Below are 16,650 nucleotides of genomic sequence, written 5' to 3' on the forward strand. Positions count from 1 at the left end.
GGAGACAGTGGAGAGTTTCCCTGGGCAGTGTGCTAATGACCGGCTCCGGTTTAACAGCAGAGGTCTCACTCCGAATCAGTCGAGCTGCAGTATCTTTTCATTGGCTGCGTAACGCTGTGTGGAAGCTACCTGGTCTGTCGCTCCGTACGAAGCTTCAGGTGTTCTCGGCCACGGTCATTCCCTCCCTTCTCTACGATTGCGAAACTTGGACCCCCCTAATGGAACATCTTCGCCAGTTAGAAACATTTAGGCTGGCCTGCCTACGATCCATCCTGGCTTTAACCAGGCTGCATTGTGTGAGGAGCTCACAAATCCTTGAAAGATGTCGACAAAGTCCCATCGGTGACCTCCGGCAGGCAAGGCTGCGTTGGCTGAGTCATGTAGCCCGCATGGCCAGCCACCACATGCCTAAACAGCTTTTGTTCCGCCGGATCGAGGGGGCTAAACGGGTGCGGCACGGGCTGGAGAAGACATGGGAGTTATGTGCTACAGGAAGACTTGGAGCTGAGTCCACTTGTGGATGACTGGTACCAGCCGTGTCAAGATCGGCCACTGTGGAGGAGGCTCCTGAAAGACGCTACTGGGCAGTTGGAGGCAGTCGCCCTCCAACAACAACGGAGGGCGGAGGAGCGACGCTCACAACAACGAGCGGAGCGCCGGGTGGCTAAAGCACACAAAGTTGCCACAGTAGGGGCCACAGGTGCTGCATCAGCCAGTCGTCTCAGTCAGTCGACCTGTGCCATCTGGGTTTGCCCCGTGACCTCTCGCCAGCGGGCGTTCGACACTTCACATGGCCTCAAGGTGCACATAGCCTGGCACAAGCGTTGTTGTGACGTCACCGCCACTTAGTGGCGAATGGCGGTTGTTGTTCAGTCTATGTATGTATGTGAGAGTCCATTTGTGCGTGTAACTCTATTTTTGTGTATCAATGGATTTGCGTGTGTAACTACATGTGTGTCTGCCTTTCTCGCCCGGGCAACGCCGGGTACTAACCGCTAGTTATTCAAAAAGCGGGAGCTACCTGTTATAAATTAATTGGAAAAGCCGTTCCGATTTACAAAACACCGTTTAACACGTAAATCGAGGGGTACCCTGTATATCACTGATGATACAGCCTCAAATGATATTGTCCACCGTATCCTGGTAACTCTGTAGTTTTCGCTCATCCGTCGTTTGTGTTGTGCAAGTACGATTTCCATTGGGTGCGAATAAAATTCAGAACCGAATGATCGGTTGTGGCTGACCGAGTTCGAGTCGGCAAGTTCCGTTTCAGTCGTTTTGTTTTTGTTGCCGCGTGTATCGCGTTACAAATTGCGAATGTACCCCGACGCGAATAAAGAATGTTAACTTCATGTATAGTGGTGACCGTGTCTGTGTGCAGAGATGGTTTATGTCTGTGTATGCACGGGAGACCCTTTAATATCACGGGGTTACCCGTCGCCTTTTTCGGCCTCTTGCGGGCAACCTCTTGTATGCCAATTGAGCTATTGCGGGGGTCTTGGCGTTTCGCGAGAGGACTGCGCCATGGTGTTGCGTGGCTGAGACCGTAGACCAGCGGTCGGGAACCTATGGCTCGCGAGCCATATATGGCTCTTCCGGTGACGGCATATGGCTTCCAGACAATTTTGAGTTGAAAATAATAATAATAATAAAATTAAAATAAAATCAGTTTGGAACTGGTTTTAAAATACTTGTGATATTGCTTAATAATAGTGTGTCATTTTAAAGTAAACAGAAATTAGTTTTGAAGTTAAAATTTCTCGGGTCACGGGTCCCGTGACCAGAAGTCGCATTAAAAGTAAGACATTTAATTTATCATACGTTAAAAATACTATATGGCTCTCAATGAAATATATTTAGAAATATTTGGCTTTTATGGCTCTCCCAGTCAAAAAGGTTCCCGACCCCTGATGTAGCCCGTGGTACAGGGCAGGCAGTCCGTGGTGCCACTCGACACACTGCTGGGGCACGCGAGGCGGTGGGGGGTGGCCAGCACCACGCGCGGGCGCCTTTGTCTCCCTCGTGGCGTCATTTACACACCGCACCAGGTACTACTTTAAAGCTGAGTCGACATAGGGGAGGTCCATGACTGGTACAGATAATAGTCACTGATGTTGGCCGTGAGCGGGAATCGAACTCGGGTGGCTGGGTTCGTCTCGAGGCGCGCGGACTGCGACATTCCCGACTTACGAACACATGGCAGGAATTGGGATGTTCGTAAGTCGAGGACTGCCCCAATGACGTGCAGGCCGTGGAACAGCGGAAGAATGATTTTCACGTAATCTCTTATTTTTAAAAATCCTTTATATTAAGTTCGCTTGCTTGCTTGCTTACGACCGTGCAAATCTTTCGGTCGTTTTTTAACCCACTTCCCGTGATCCAATCGAGCTGACATTTTCCACACAGACTCGTTGTGCGAGACAATTAATGTTCGTGAAAAAAAAGTTTAAATTTTTTTACACTTTTTAGGGAAAACAAATTAAATATTTAATTACCAATTGCTTAATACTGCAGACAATCATCTGACCCATAGGTGGCAGCCATCTCAAGCCAGAGGACGAGAGGACTCTAGCCGCCACGCATATAAAGGATTTATAGTGAAAAACTTTGTTTTTACGGGTTTACTTGTTTATTCTTTATATGGTTGGCAAATGACAAATTTAAAATCATTTTTTATATTTTAATACAAAAAAGTAACCCCAGTTACAAAGGTCAACGGTAACCCGCCAATGACGCCAAATTTAATTATTTATAAAGATACTTCTTTACACCGACGCATGTTAAATGTTTTGTGGTATTGATAACAGTTAATAATCGTTGAGCAGAACCGTAAGAGATCTATGTTCATTACAAAAATAAGCAAATAGTATTAACCTTTTATAGAACTCAGCCGCTTCCGTTACTCGTGCAAATGACGTCCGCAATGCTGATGCAATACAGGATCGCAATTCGCTGTCCTCGAAATTCCAAAAATGATTTATTTATCTGTGCGAAGGCAATCCATGACACTATTATCCAACAAACTTTAACCAGCCCGTCACAAACCAAATAAATAACATTTAAACTTAATATTTTAGAATATAAAAGATAACTTCCGCCCGAGATTCGAAGAAGCCGGAAGTGACGTCACGTCTTCAAAAAGGGCGGGAAAGCGTTGCCCACCCACCGCTCGCTCGCGGTCTGAGGGGGAATCGCGAAACCCGATCAAGTTTTAAGAACCGATAACCGAATAAACAAACAAGGGGGGGGGGACAATGTACATCAAGGCGATCGTGCTGGACGGCTTCAAGTCGTACGCCCAACGCACAGAGATCTGCGACTGGGATCCGCTGTTCAACGCCATCACGGGGCTCAATGGAAGCGGCAAATCCAACATCCTGGACGCCGTTTGCTTCGTGCTCGGCATCTCCAACCTGTCTCAGGTGAACCTAGTCTGGCACCAGGGTTTGTGTGAACCTTGCCCGGTACCAGTAGGAGAGCGAGCGTGAAGAAAGTGCGTGTGTGAGGATAGCGGTAGAGTGTCAGACGGTGTCTCTGCGAGTCCACGGCGCGGTGTGTAGTAAACATCGCCAGCACTGGGGAGACAAAGGCGGCCGGGCGTGGTGCTGGCCGCCCACCCGCTCGTGTGCCACAGTGCCGGCCTTCATAGGTGCTACTCGCTAACAGCACTTGCCCCTACAGTTTCTTCAGGCTATACGGGGGATCTTTGTCTCTGTGTGTTCACCTAGCCTGGTGCAGTGTGAGGGAGAGGGCGTGCTTCGTGCTGAGCATCTTAAACCTGTATCAGGCGAACCTAGCCTGGCACCAGAGAGTGTGAGTGGTGTGTGCACCTAGCCTGGTACCAATGAGAGGGAGAGTGTGAGAATGGCGGGTGAGAGAGCAAGAGAATGAGCAGAGCGGGAGTGTGTACGTGAACCTAGCCTGGCACCAGGGTGAGGGAGAGATTGTGAGAAGTGCTTGATTGTGTGTGAACCTGGCCTGACACGAGAGAGACAGTGTGCACCTAGCCTGGCACTAGTGTGAGGGAGAGTGTGTGCTTTGTGCTGGGCATCTTCAACTTGTCTCAAGTGAACCTAACCTGGCACCAGTGAGAACGAGAGTGAGGAGAGTGGGAGTGTGTGTGTGTGTGAACCTAGCCTAGCATCAGTCAGAGAGTGTGTGTGTGTGAACCTAGCCTAGCATCAGTCAGAGAGTGTGTGTGTGTGAACCTAGCCTAGCATCAGTCAGAGAGTGTGTGTGTGTGAGCCTAGCCTAGCATCAGTCAGAGAGTGTGTGTGTGTGAACCTAGCCTAGCATCAGTCAGAGAGTGTGTGTGTGTGTGTGAACCTAGCCTAGCATCAATCAGAGAGTGTGTGTGTGTGTGAACCTAGCCTAGCATCAGTCAGAGAGTGTGTGTGTGTGAACCTAGCCTAGCATCAGTCAGAGTGTGTGTGTGTGAACCTAGCCTAGCATCAGTCAGAGAGTGTGTGTGTGTGAACCTAGCCTAGCATCAGTCAGAGAGTGTGTGTGTGTGAACCTAGCCTAGCATCAGTCAAGAGAGTGTGTGTGTGTGAACCTAGCCTAGCATCAGTCAGAGAGTGTGTGTGTGTGAACCTAGCCGAGCATCCAGTCAGAGAGTGTGTGTGTGTGTGAGAGCCTAGCCTAGCATCAGTCAGAGAGTGTGTGTGTGTGAACCTAGCCTAGCATCAGTCAGAGAGTGTGTGTGTGTGTGTGAACCTAGCCTAGCATCAGTCATGAGAGTGTGTGTGTGTGTGAACCTAGCCTAGCATCAGTCAGAGAGTGTGTGTGTGTGAACCTAGCCTAGCATCAGTCAGAGAGTGAGTGTGTGTGAACCTAGCCTAGCATTAGTCAGAGAGTGTGTGTGTGTGAACCTAGCCTAGCATCAGTCAGAGAGTGTGTGTGTGTGTGAACCTAGCCTAGCATCAGTCAGAGAGTGTGTGTGTGTGTGAACCTAGCCTAGCATCAGTCAGAGAGTGTGTGTGTGTGAGCCTAGCCAAGCATCAGTCAGAGAGTGTGTGTGTGTGAACCTAGCCTAGCATCAGTCAGAGAGTGGTGTGTATGTGAACCTAGCCTAGCATCAGTCAAGAGAGTGTGTGTGTGTGAGCCTAGCCTAGCATCAGTCAGAGAGTGTGTGTGTGAGCCTAGCATCAGTCAGAGAGTGTGTGTGTGTGTGAACCTAGCCTAGCATCAGTCAGAGAGTGTGTGTGTGTGCCTAGCATCAGTCAGAGAGTGTGTGTGTGTGAACCTAGCCTAGCATCAGTCAGAGAGTGTGTGTGTGTGAACCTAGCCTAGCATCAGTCAAGAGAGTGTGTGTGTGTGAACCTAGCCGAGCATCAGTCAGAGAGTGTGTGTGTGTGAGCCTAGCCTAGCATCAGTCAGAGAGTGTGTGTGTGTGAACCTAGGCTAGCATCAGTCAAGAGAGTGTGTGTGTGTGAACCTAGCCTAGCATCAGTCAGAGAGTGAGTGTGTGTGAACCTAGCCTAGCATCAGTCAGAGAGTGTGTGTGTGTGAACCTAGCCTAGCATCAGTCAGAGAGTGTGTGTGAACCTAGCCTAGCATCAGTCAGAGAGTGAGTGTGTGAACCTAGCCTAGCATCAGTCAGAGAGTGTGTGTGTGTGAACCTAGCCTAGCATCAGTCAGAGAGTGTGTGTGTGTGAACCTAGCCTAGCATCAGTCAAGAGAGTGTGTGTGTGTGAACCTAGCCTAGCATCAGTCAGAGAGTGTGTGTGTGTGAACCTAGCCGAGCATCAGTCAGAGAGTGTGTGTGTGTGTGAGCCTAGCCTAGCATCAGTCAGAGAGTGTGTGTGTGTGAACCTAGCCTAGCATCAGTCAGAGAGTGTGTGTGTGAACCTAGCCTAGCATCAGTCAAGAGAGTGTGTGTGTGTGAACCTAGCCTAGCATCAGTCAGAGAGTGTGTGTGTGTGAACCTAGCCTAGCATCAGTCAGAGAGTGTGTGTGTGTGAACCTAGCCTAGCATCAGTCAGAGAGTGTGTGTGTGTGAACCTAGCCTAGCATCAGTCAGAGAGTGTGTGTGTGAGCCTAGCCTAGCATCAGTCAGAGAGTGTGTGTGTGTGAACCTAGCCTAGCATCAGTCAGAGAGTGTGTGTGTGTGAACCTAGCCTAGCATCAGTCAGAGAGTGTGTGTGTGTGAACCTAGCCTAGCATCAGTCAGAGAGTGTGTGTGTGTGAACCTAGCCTAGCATCAGTCAAGAGAGTGTGTGTGTGTGAACCTAGCCTAGCATCAGTCAGAGAGTGTGTGTGTGTGAACCTAGCCTAGCATCAGTCAGAGAGTGTGTGTGTGTGAACCTAGCCTAGCATCAGTCAGAGAGTGTGTGTGTGTGAACCTAGCCTAGCATCAGTCAGAGAGTGTGTGTGTGTGAACCTAGCCTAGCATCAGTCAGAGAGTGTGTGTGTGTGAGCCTAGCCTAGCATCAGTCAGAGAGTGTGTGTGTGTGTGTGAACCTAGCCTAGCATCAGTCAGAGAGTGTGTGTGTGAACCTAGCTTAGCATCAGTCAGAGAGTGTGTGTGTGTGAACCTAGCCTAGCATCAGTCAGAGAGTGTGTGTGTGTGAACCTAGCCTAGCATCAGTCAAGAGAGTGTGTGTGTGTGAACCTAGCCTAGCATCAGTCAGAGAGTGTGTGTGTGAACCTAGCCGAGCATCAGTCAGAGAGTGTGTGTGTGTGAACCTAGCCTAGCATCAGTCAGAGAGTGTGTGTGTGTGAGCCTAGCCTAGCATCAGTCAGAGAGTGTGTGTGAACTTAGCCTTGATGCAGCTAATCTGGCTGTGACGGTCCCACCTGATGACGGAGACTTGTGTTGCCTCCGAAACGTCGTGATCTTTATTTTATTTTTTATTAATTTTGATGTTTTACCTACGTGACTTTACCGAAAAAACCTAGGAATATGAATCCTTGCAGTCACGAAAGCTTCAAATCTAGAATTAGCCTTGTATCGTTTAACACGTAGAATTTCGCGACCAATATCAATAATACATGTTTTTTTGCGTTGGATCGAAAGGTTTTGGGTTAGATTGATCGTGAGAGTGTGTGTGCGAACCTCGCCTGGCACTATGGTGAGGGATTCATATTCCTGGTTCTTTCGGTAAAGTCACATAGAAGGGAAATAAAATAAAACATAAAATTATCACGACGTTTTGGCCACAACGCAAGCAGGTGAAGAATCAGAGCTGTCGGAAAGACAGCGTCTTAATGAACACTGCTAAGCTTGGCAGCGTATTTTAAGCTGGGTGGGAGGAGGAGAGCGCCTTGACAAAGGAGTTTACATATCAACAGAGGAATTTAGCATATTGATGACATGCAGATATGGGGTTAGTCACTCCTTACGGAATGTGTAGGCGGTGGGGGGTCTCAAAGTCATATTATGCTCGTGTGTTATGTAGGATTAGCAGTAATAAAGGTAGGTACATTTTAATAATAAAAAACTGCGGCAGCCAAACCACCGCGTATCAAGTTAGTGCATTACGTGGAAAAAAAAGAAAGGCGTTTCTGAAGAACTATAAATACCATAACTATCATACAATAAACCGATGTGAAAACAAACCCTAAATATAAACTACATCAATATAATCAATGTACTCAATATACTTTCCAATAAGCTGAGCTATTCACATTAAGTAACTGGGTATACACTACACTATATAATGAATACCATATAGTGAACCGATAAAAAACTAAAATATAAACTACATCAATATAATCAATATACTCTCTAATAAGCTGAGTATACATGTCAACAGAGGAATTTAGCATATTGACGCTAAATAACTGCAATTACCACTACTACCATACAATAAGCCGATGTGAAAAAACTAAATATCAATATAATCAATGTACTCAATCGAAATGTATGGTGAGGGAGTTAGTGAACCAAGCTAGGTACCTGTGAATGAGAGCGAGTGTGAGGGTGACCCAAACGTCAGGACATTATTATACAGTGTAGCCCAAAGTCAGGTCACATTAGATTATTATTATTGTACAGGGTGGCCTCACATTAGGTTATTATTGTACAGTGTAGCCCAAAAGTCAGTACACATTGGGTTATTATTGTAATGGGTTCCGGAGACACTTGCAGAGGTAACTTCTTTATTACAATCCAACACTCCAACATTCCAACTCTCCAACTCTCCAACAGTCCTGATACTCTGTTCCAGCCTAGGTACACAGCCTAGATACTCTACTCTGGCTACGCTCTGGAACTCGCCCTCACAAGGTCGTAGAGTCGGGAGTTACAGAGTCCCACCACTGGCCCTCACAGCGTCCCAGGGTTCTCAGATGGCTGTCTTGGGTCTTGGGTCTTGAGCTACAACTGGCCCTGATCGTCCAGGGAGCTCCCCTTTTATGCCTAGTCCCCAACGAGGGGTGGGGCCGTGTGCGCCCCCAGATATCCCACAGAGCACACACAGCCCCCCCTGTTGGTGGCGCCAAGGGGCCCAAGCGCCTGGGCCGCCCAGGGTCCCAGAGCCCCCAGCAGCCCCTCCTTTCTTATGTCACTACATTATTATTGTACAGTGTAGCCCAAAAGTCAGTACACATTGGGTTATTATTATTGTACAGTGTAGCCCAAAGTCAGTACACATTGGGTTATTATTATTGTACAGTGTAGCCCAAAAGTCAATGCACATTGGGTTATTATTTTCCAGGGTGGCCCAAAAGTCAGGATACAGGGTTATTACACAGGGTGGCCCAAAAGTCATGACACATAGGGTTATGATTATACATGGTGGCCCAAATTCAATTGGTCTCCGCTCGATAAGCGAACATTTTGCTTGTTTTGCTTACAAATGGGTCTAATTTGCTCGTTGTAGCGAATTGTTGTAGAAAGAACACTCTTTAAGCGAGACGTGCCTGTACGGGGTGGCCTTAAATTCAGGACACATTGGGTTAATTCGTATATTTGAACACATTTTCAAACTGACTTTCATTATTAACATTATCAGAATGCATGAATTTTCTTTTGAAATTAATTTACAAGTGTAATCTTTGAGCATTCTCTTTCTCTCTGTGCCTCTCTCTGTCTCTCTGTGTCTCTTCCTCCCCCTCTGTCACTGCCCCTCTCTCTGTAGGTGAGAGCAGCAAGTCTGCAGGAGCTGGTCTACAAGAACGGCCAGGCTGGCGTTACAAAGGCAACCGTCTCCATTACATTCGACAACCGTGACCGGAAACAGAGCCCCCTGGGGTTCGAAGGCCATGCGGAAATCACCGTCACCAGACAGGCACGCACACCCTTGCCTTTACTCATCCACTCGCTCACTCACCCGCTCACTCACCCACTCGCTCACTCACCCGCTCACTCGCCCACTAACTCACCCACTCACTCACCCACTCACTCTCACTCACTAATTCACCCGGAGAGAGAGGACCACGCGGAGATCCCGGTCACCAGACAGGGACGCAGCGCTTTAAATGTATCTGTGTATTTGTGTGTGCGCATATATATGTACGTGTGGGTGGGTGTGTGTCTCTGTGTCTCAGTGCCCCCTTGTGTCTCTCTGAGTCTTTGTCTGAGTGTCTTTTCTGTGCAGGTGGTGATTGGAGTCTTAGTGTCTCTGCATGTGTCTGCTCTGCCTGCCTCCTCTGTGCAGGTGGTGATTGGCGGCAGGAACAAGTATCTGATCAACGGGGTGAACGCCACCACGGCGCGTGTGCAGGACCTCTTCCGCTCTGTGGGCCTCAACGTCAACAACCCCCACTTCCTCATCATGCAGGTACCTCCTCAACATCACCACTAACACCACCATTACCACCATCATCACCACCGTCATCACCACCATCATCACCATCAATGTCAACAACCCTCACTTTCTCATGCAGACACCTCTTCAACATCATCACCACCGTCATCATCATCACCACCATCAACGTCAACAACCCCCACTTCCTCATAATGTAGGTACCACCTCTACATCATCAATATCATCAGCATCATCGTGCAGGTTAGACTATTATCTCTTGCTCATGAAGGAGATGAGTGGTGAGTGGGTGGTGAGTGAGTGTTTTCTTGTTTTGCAGGGTCGCATCACCAAGGTTTTGAACATGAAGCCTCCTGAGGTGAGGCATTTGCCCTTGCCACCACTCGCCCTTTCCACCATTCACCCACTCATCGTGTCCACCCCTCACCACTGCTCACCCTCATCTCCTCACCTCTCCAGATCCTGGCAACGATTGAGAGACTGCAGGGACTCGTAGCTCTTCTCCTCACCTCTGCTCCTCACCTCTCGTCTCCGCACCTCTTCCCACAACTCCTCACCTTTCCCCACATCTCTCAGTGTCTCTTTTTTCCTCAGCGTCCCTTCCTTTCCTCAACCCCTCTCACCCCCCCTCACCTCACCCCAGATCCTAGCGATGATTGAGGAGGCTGTAGGGACCCATATCTCTGCTCCTCACCTCTCGTCTCCTTACCTCTGCTCCTGACCTCTCCTCACCTCTCCCCAACATCTCCTCACCTCTCCCCATGTCTCTCCTCGTCTCTCTATTCTGTCTCCTCGTCCCCACCCCTCCTCGTCTCTCCTCCTCACCTCTGCCCCTCACCTCACCCCAGATCCTGGCGATGATTGAGGAGGCTGCGGGGACCAGGATGTATGAGAGCAAGAAACTGGCAGCGCAGAAGACTATCGAGAAGAAGGAGGCCAAACTTAAGGAGATCAACGACGTGAGGGGACCTCTCGCTCACCACCTACGCTCACCACCTACGCTCACCACCTACGCTCACCACCTACGCTCACCACCTACGCTCACCACCTATGCTCACCACCTATGCTCACCACCTACACTTACTATGATCCACTTGCCACGAGTGACCCCTATGATCTCATGACCCCTGTCTCCATTTTTCCAGGTTCTGGAGGAGGAAATTTCTCCAACGCTGGAAAAACTCAAACAGGTGAGGCACCGACACTTGCTATACACTGGCAACTCACTCGCCACCCACTCGCCACACACTCACCACTTTCCCCTCCCGCTTCATCCCCAGGAGCGCACCTCCTACCTGGAATACAGCAAGCTGTGCCGGGAGCTGGATTCTCTCCGGCGCCTGGTGATCGCTCACCAGTTCTTCACGGCGAGCCAGGGCCAGGAAAACGCCGCTCTGCACCTCCAGAAGCTGCGTACTGATGAGCAGGAGGCGCGAGAGGAGGTAGAGAGGCTGGAGGAGGAGGAGAAGAAGAGGGAGGGAGAGCTGCGGGAGATGGAGAGGAAAAGGGACAAGGTGAGGATGAGTTGGGGGGAAGAGGAAGAGGGGGAGAGAGAGGTAGGGAGGGAGGGAGAGCTGTGGGAGATGGAGAGGAACATGGTGAGTGTGGGTGAGGGAAGAAGAGGGGGAGGGAGGTGATGTTAATAATGTTGATGATGGTGATGTTGATGGTGTGTAGGAGGCAGGAGGGATCTGTCCCGTGTGGAGGAGGCCCTGACCCAGGCCCAGCGTGCCCACGCCAAGGCCCAGAGCACCCTGGACATCCGCACAGAGGCCCTGGCTACGGAGCAGGCGCACAGGGAGCAGCTGCTCGCTCACATGCAGGAGGTACCTCCTCGCCGACCTCGGTCACCTCCCTAACTCACCTCTCTCTCACCATGTCTCTCTCTGCAGGCCACATCTCATCCAATCTTTAGTTTCAAACGTCAATTCATGTTTTACTTGTGATATTCAATAAAAAAAATAATTTAGGTAAACTACCGCGATTAAACTACCCCAACATCTAAATACCGCCCCCCCCTAAAAAAACCTTATTGCTGCGTTTAAAACAAGTATTTTTATGTTCAGATAATATGAATCATCGTATTACTGATATTTAGAGAGATAAGTGAATGTGTTTTGTGACCAGGTGTATGGGGCTTGGGTGGTCTGTGGAAATGTTTTGCTGAGTGGTCCGCAGGCCAAAAGCTGTTTGAGAAACGCTGCTCTAGACGAGGTGAACTTCACCTCCGGGCTCGCAGGTCGTGTCTCGCTCACAGTGTCTCCCCCTCTCTCGCCCCTTCTCTGCCCCCAGGACGCCAGTGCCCGCGACGCCAAGCGCTCCCAGGTAGTGGCGCTGGAGGCGGCGCTGGCGTCGGCGTTGGCATGCTCCCAGGAAGCGGCGAGGGGCCTGCAAGAAGCTCAGGCGCGCTTCGCGGCGGCCTCGGTGGGCCTCTCGGAGGATGGGCAAGGCGGCCACGCCGCCACGCTGGCCGAGCAGATCCTGAAGTGCCGCCAGGAGGCCAGCCAGGCCCAGACTGAAGCTGCGCAGGCAAGGGAGGAGGCCTCTGGGCCTACTAACTCGTGCATTCACCCACCCGTTCTCATTCGCCGTCCTGGAGTACCCACTCGACAACCCACCCCAACCCCGTGCCCCACAGGCTCAGATGAAGCTGTCCCACGTGCAGCGCGAGCTGCAGCAGCGCAAGGCGGAGGAGGGCCGCACCACGGAAGCCTACACTCGCGACCAGCAGGCTCTGTCTCGCTTGAAGACCCGAGCCCAGGGCCTACTCAGGGACATGGCCGCCCTGGGCTACACGGGTAACACGGGGGGTGGAGGAGAAAGGGGAGAGCGTGCAGGAGAGAGTAACGGAGGGAGGGGAGGGGAGAGGAGCGACTCTGGGTGGGGGGGGGAGAGGGGCGACGTGGAGGGGTTAACGTGCTGCGCTACTACGAACCCGGCAACCCGAGTTTGATTCCCGCTCACGGCCAACACCAGTGACAATTATGTGATCCCTCATTGACCTCCCCTAAGTTGACTCGGCCTTAATTGAGTACCTGTGAATGTCACCATCAAGGGAAACGGGAGGTCTGGTGTGGTGCTGGCCGCCCACCCCCTCGTGTACCACGCAGACCTTAGCAGCACTTGCCCCAACACTGTTGAGGCTATATGGGGGAGCTTTGTCTTTGAGTCTCTGTGTGTTACTCTTTGGTTTTTTCGGACTCTTGTGTTGCGCCCGAAACGTCGTGATTTAATTTAGTTGTGTTCATTTATTTAATTACATTTTTTACCTACGTGACTTTACCGAAAAAACCAAAGGGTATGAATCCTTGCAGTCACGAAAGCTTCAAATCTAGAATCTCTGTGTGTTATTATGCGAGTGGGAAACGGTGGTTAGTGGTTAGCATGCTGCGCGACTATGAACTCAGCAGGAAACCCAAGTTCGATTCCCGCTCACGGCCACCACCACAAGTGGTAATGGTAACGGCAGCAATTATCTGAACAATCGGTCCTGGGCCTCCTCCCCAAGGTCAACTCGGCCTAAAATGAGTACTTGGTGCAGTGTGCAGTAAATATCGCCACTGGAGCAGCTGTGTGTGGCTGTTACCATGGAGACATTGGAGAGGCGAAGCTTAACTACACTATAAACTAAACTATATTTATTTTACCAGGTAAGGCCCCACTGAGCTATGTAGCTCTTTTTCAGAATCGACTTGGCTATAAAAAATGATAGCTCAACGAAGTGGCTTATCACGTGGAAATTTATAGCGTCCAATACTCTAAAGGGGTGATGTTGATTCTAAATGTTGAATGGAAAAACTGGAGGTCCCGGAGAAAAATCCATGCGACCACGGGGAGAGAAACGTGCAAACTCCAAATATACAGCAGGTGTCAGGTTTGGGATTGAACCCACGACTTCCTGTACACCAGGCGAGGTAGTTAACATAACAGGCGGTGTCCAGCTGTAGAGGGGCAGCTGTGTGTAACTGTTATCATGGAGACGGTAGGGAGGCTAACAGGCGGTGTCCGGATGTAGAGGGCCAGCTGGAGATGCTGCAGAAGAAGATGAAGGAGCTGGCCGCGGAGGAGTCGGCGATGAGAGAAAAAGTAGACCGGGCGGGTCGCCAGCATGCCCCAGCTCCAGTTTGATTACCGGTGGGTGGATCTATTAATCACCTGCTCAATCATTTACCCATTCACTTGCTCCATCGCCACCACACCCCAGCTCTAGTTTGACTACCGGTGGGTGGGTCTGTTGCTAGCTCACTCACCCACTCGCTCATTCACCCACTCACTCACTAAACTACCCACCCACTCATTCACCTGCTCGCTCATTCACCCACTCATTCACCTGTTCGCTTACTCACCCACTCGCTCATGGTCTTACGCGCTCACTCATGCGCTCCCTCACTCGTTTGCTCGCTAACTCACTCGCTCCCTCACTCACTCGTTCACCTTGCTCACTCACACACTCACCTACCCATTCACCTGTTAGCTCGCTCGCCTCGCTCACTCGCTCACTCACTACTCTCCCTCTTTTCGTGTTGCCTCCTCTCTCTTCACTCCTCACCCTGCTCCCCACCGCCATGCTCGCGCGTGCCCTGTGCAGGGACCCCGAGCGGGGCTGGGACCGTGGCCGTGTGCGGGGCCTGGTGGCGTCTTTGCTCCGCGTGGAGGATCCTGCATCCGCCACTGCTCTGGAGGTGGTGGCCGGGGGTAAACTCTACAACGTGGTGACTGACACCGAGGTGAGCGCCACGCTCACCCATGCTCGCCCACACTCGCCCACACCCATCCACCATCGTGGAGGTGGTGGCCGGGGGTAAACTCTACAATGTAATGACCAACACCGTGGTGAGCGCCCAGTCCTCACTCACGCTCACCCACCCTCACCCGGTGAGTGGCTCACCCATGCTCGCTCGCACTCACCGGGGCGAGCAGTCGGTGAGTGAGTTTCTCCGTCTCCCTCCCTGTGTGTCACCGTGTCTCTCTCACTGTGTTGCAGTTGACAGGGAAGCTCCTGCTGGAGCGTGGCTGCCTACGGCGCAGAGTCACGGTGATTCCGCTGAACAAGATCAGCCCCAGCGTCACCCCCCCCAGCGTCACCACCATTGCGCGCAGCCTCGTGAGCACCCTGCCGTGTCTCCCCTCCGTGTCTCCTCACCGTGATCTCCCCGTGTCTCTCTCCTCACCCCCGTGATCTCCACGTGTCTTCTATGTCCCCGTGTCTCCTTCCCGTGTCCCTGTCTCCTCACCCTCCGCATCTCTCTCCTCACTCACCATGTCTCCCCCCTCACCCCCCGTATCTCCCTCCTCACCCCCCCACGTCTCACCCCCCTGCGTCTTCCCCCCCTCACCCCCCGCATCTCACCCCCCGCGTCTCACCCCTCCCGTCCCTGCGTCTTCCCCCCCCCCCCTCATTCCCCACATCTGACCCCCCACGTCTCCCCCCTCACCCCTTCCGAGTCTTCATCGTCACCCCCCCCCCTGCGTTTCCCCACTCTCCCCTGCCGCATCCCCCCAGGCGGACGGTGTCTCTCCCGCGCTGTCCCTCGTGTCTCCGCGCTCTCCCTGTGATCTCCCTGCGCTGGAGTTTGTTTTCGGCGCGGCGTTCGTCTGCCCGACGATGGACGCGGCGCGTGCCGTGGCCTTCGACCCTCGGGTGTCCACGCGGGCGGTGACGCTGGACGGGGACTCCTTCAGTCCGCACGGCACACTCACTGGGGGGGGCGCGGGCACAGGTAGGTCACTCGCCACCACCACGCTTGCCACCACGCTCACACCACTATTACCATCACTCGCCACGGGGGCAGCGACGCTGGATGGAGGCTTCTTCAGCCCACACGGCACGCACACGAGTGGGGGGGCGGGCACAGGTGGGTCGCTCACCACCACCACACTCACTACTATCACCGCCACGCTCACCACCCCCCCTGGGTGTGCAGGTGGTGAGCGTGCTGGTGAGAGTGGAGCAGCTGCTCACCCTGCAGGATAAGCTTAAAGAGTTGGAGGAGAAGGGGAAGAGGATGGACGAGGAGGCTCGCACACTCACCAAGCTCGCAGAGAGGTGAGCGTGGTGAGGGGGCAGGTGAGGACTTGTGGAGGGGAGTGATGGGCTAGGAATGTGGTGGAGAAGGGGTGGTGAGGAGTGGGGAAGAGGCTTCCTCGCTCACCCAGCTCGTCGAGCGGTGGGGGGGTCAGGAACGTGATGAAGAGTGTGGGGAGGTGGGTTGAGATGAGGAGGGGTGTAGGGAGATGAGTGGGTGGTGGGAGGGTAGTGCAGGAGCATGGTGAGGAGTTTGGAGAGTGGGGGTGAGGAGCGGAGGAGGATGAAGGAAGCTCGCACACTCTGCCAGCTTGCGGAGCGGTGCGGAGTGTAGAAGGGGAGGCTGGATGAGGAGTGTAAAGGGTGTTGTGGGGGGATAGGAGCATGGTGAGAGCAGGAGTGGAGTGGGGAGGAGAGTGACTGTGTCTATCCGTTTCTCTTTCTCTTTCAGGCACCGTGAGCTGTGCCAGCAGCAGGAGTTGGTGGCGCAGGAGGTGGAGCAGCTGCAGCAGAAGCTGGAGCTCAGCACTCACCACAAGCTCCAGACGGAGCTCGCCGCGCTCGCCACCTCCATCGGTGAGCCACTCACCCATCCACTCACCCATCCACTCACCCAGACACTCACCAGACACTCACCCAGACACTCACCCAAGACACTCACCCATCCACTCACCCATCCACTCACCCATCCACTCACCAGACACTCACCCATCCACTCACCCAGACACTCACCCAGACACTCACCCAGACACTCACCCATCCACTCACCCATCCACTCACCCATCCACTCACCCATCCACTCACCCCAGCCACTCACCCATCACTCACCCATCCACTCACCCAGCCCTCACCTACATCACCCATCCACTCACCTATCCACTCACCCATCCACCACCCAGACACTCACCCAGACAC

The 16,650-nt window shown here is 52.2% G+C and overlaps 1 protein-coding gene across 1 annotated transcript; it reads left to right on the forward strand.

Annotated features, from left to right (window-relative positions):
• Positions 1 to 3,239: 3,239 nt before the first annotated feature.
• Positions 3,240 to 16,311, forward strand: LOC133361443 (structural maintenance of chromosomes protein 2-like; the record flags this gene model as incomplete). Its single annotated transcript, XM_061580359.1, is given in 18 exon segments — positions 3,240 to 3,422; positions 9,084 to 9,233; positions 9,603 to 9,725; positions 10,030 to 10,068; positions 10,559 to 10,669; positions 10,856 to 10,900; positions 10,991 to 11,224; positions 11,302 to 11,312; positions 11,398 to 11,536; positions 12,003 to 12,239; positions 12,349 to 12,508; positions 13,726 to 13,808; positions 13,810 to 13,844; positions 14,299 to 14,437; positions 14,695 to 14,814; positions 15,214 to 15,430; positions 15,657 to 15,756; positions 16,187 to 16,311. Coding segments are annotated over 18 exon segments (2,236 nt in total), but the record flags the coding sequence as incomplete, so codon positions are not given.
• Positions 16,312 to 16,650: the final 339 nt, after the last annotated feature.

This window comes from Lethenteron reissneri, unplaced genomic scaffold (assembly GCF_015708825.2).
Source record: "Lethenteron reissneri isolate LAM-NWPU_2019-01 unplaced genomic scaffold, ASM1570882v1 scaffold_1070, whole genome shotgun sequence".
In the NCBI taxonomy this organism is placed as follows: domain Eukaryota; kingdom Metazoa; phylum Chordata; class Hyperoartia; order Petromyzontiformes; family Petromyzontidae; genus Lethenteron; species Lethenteron reissneri.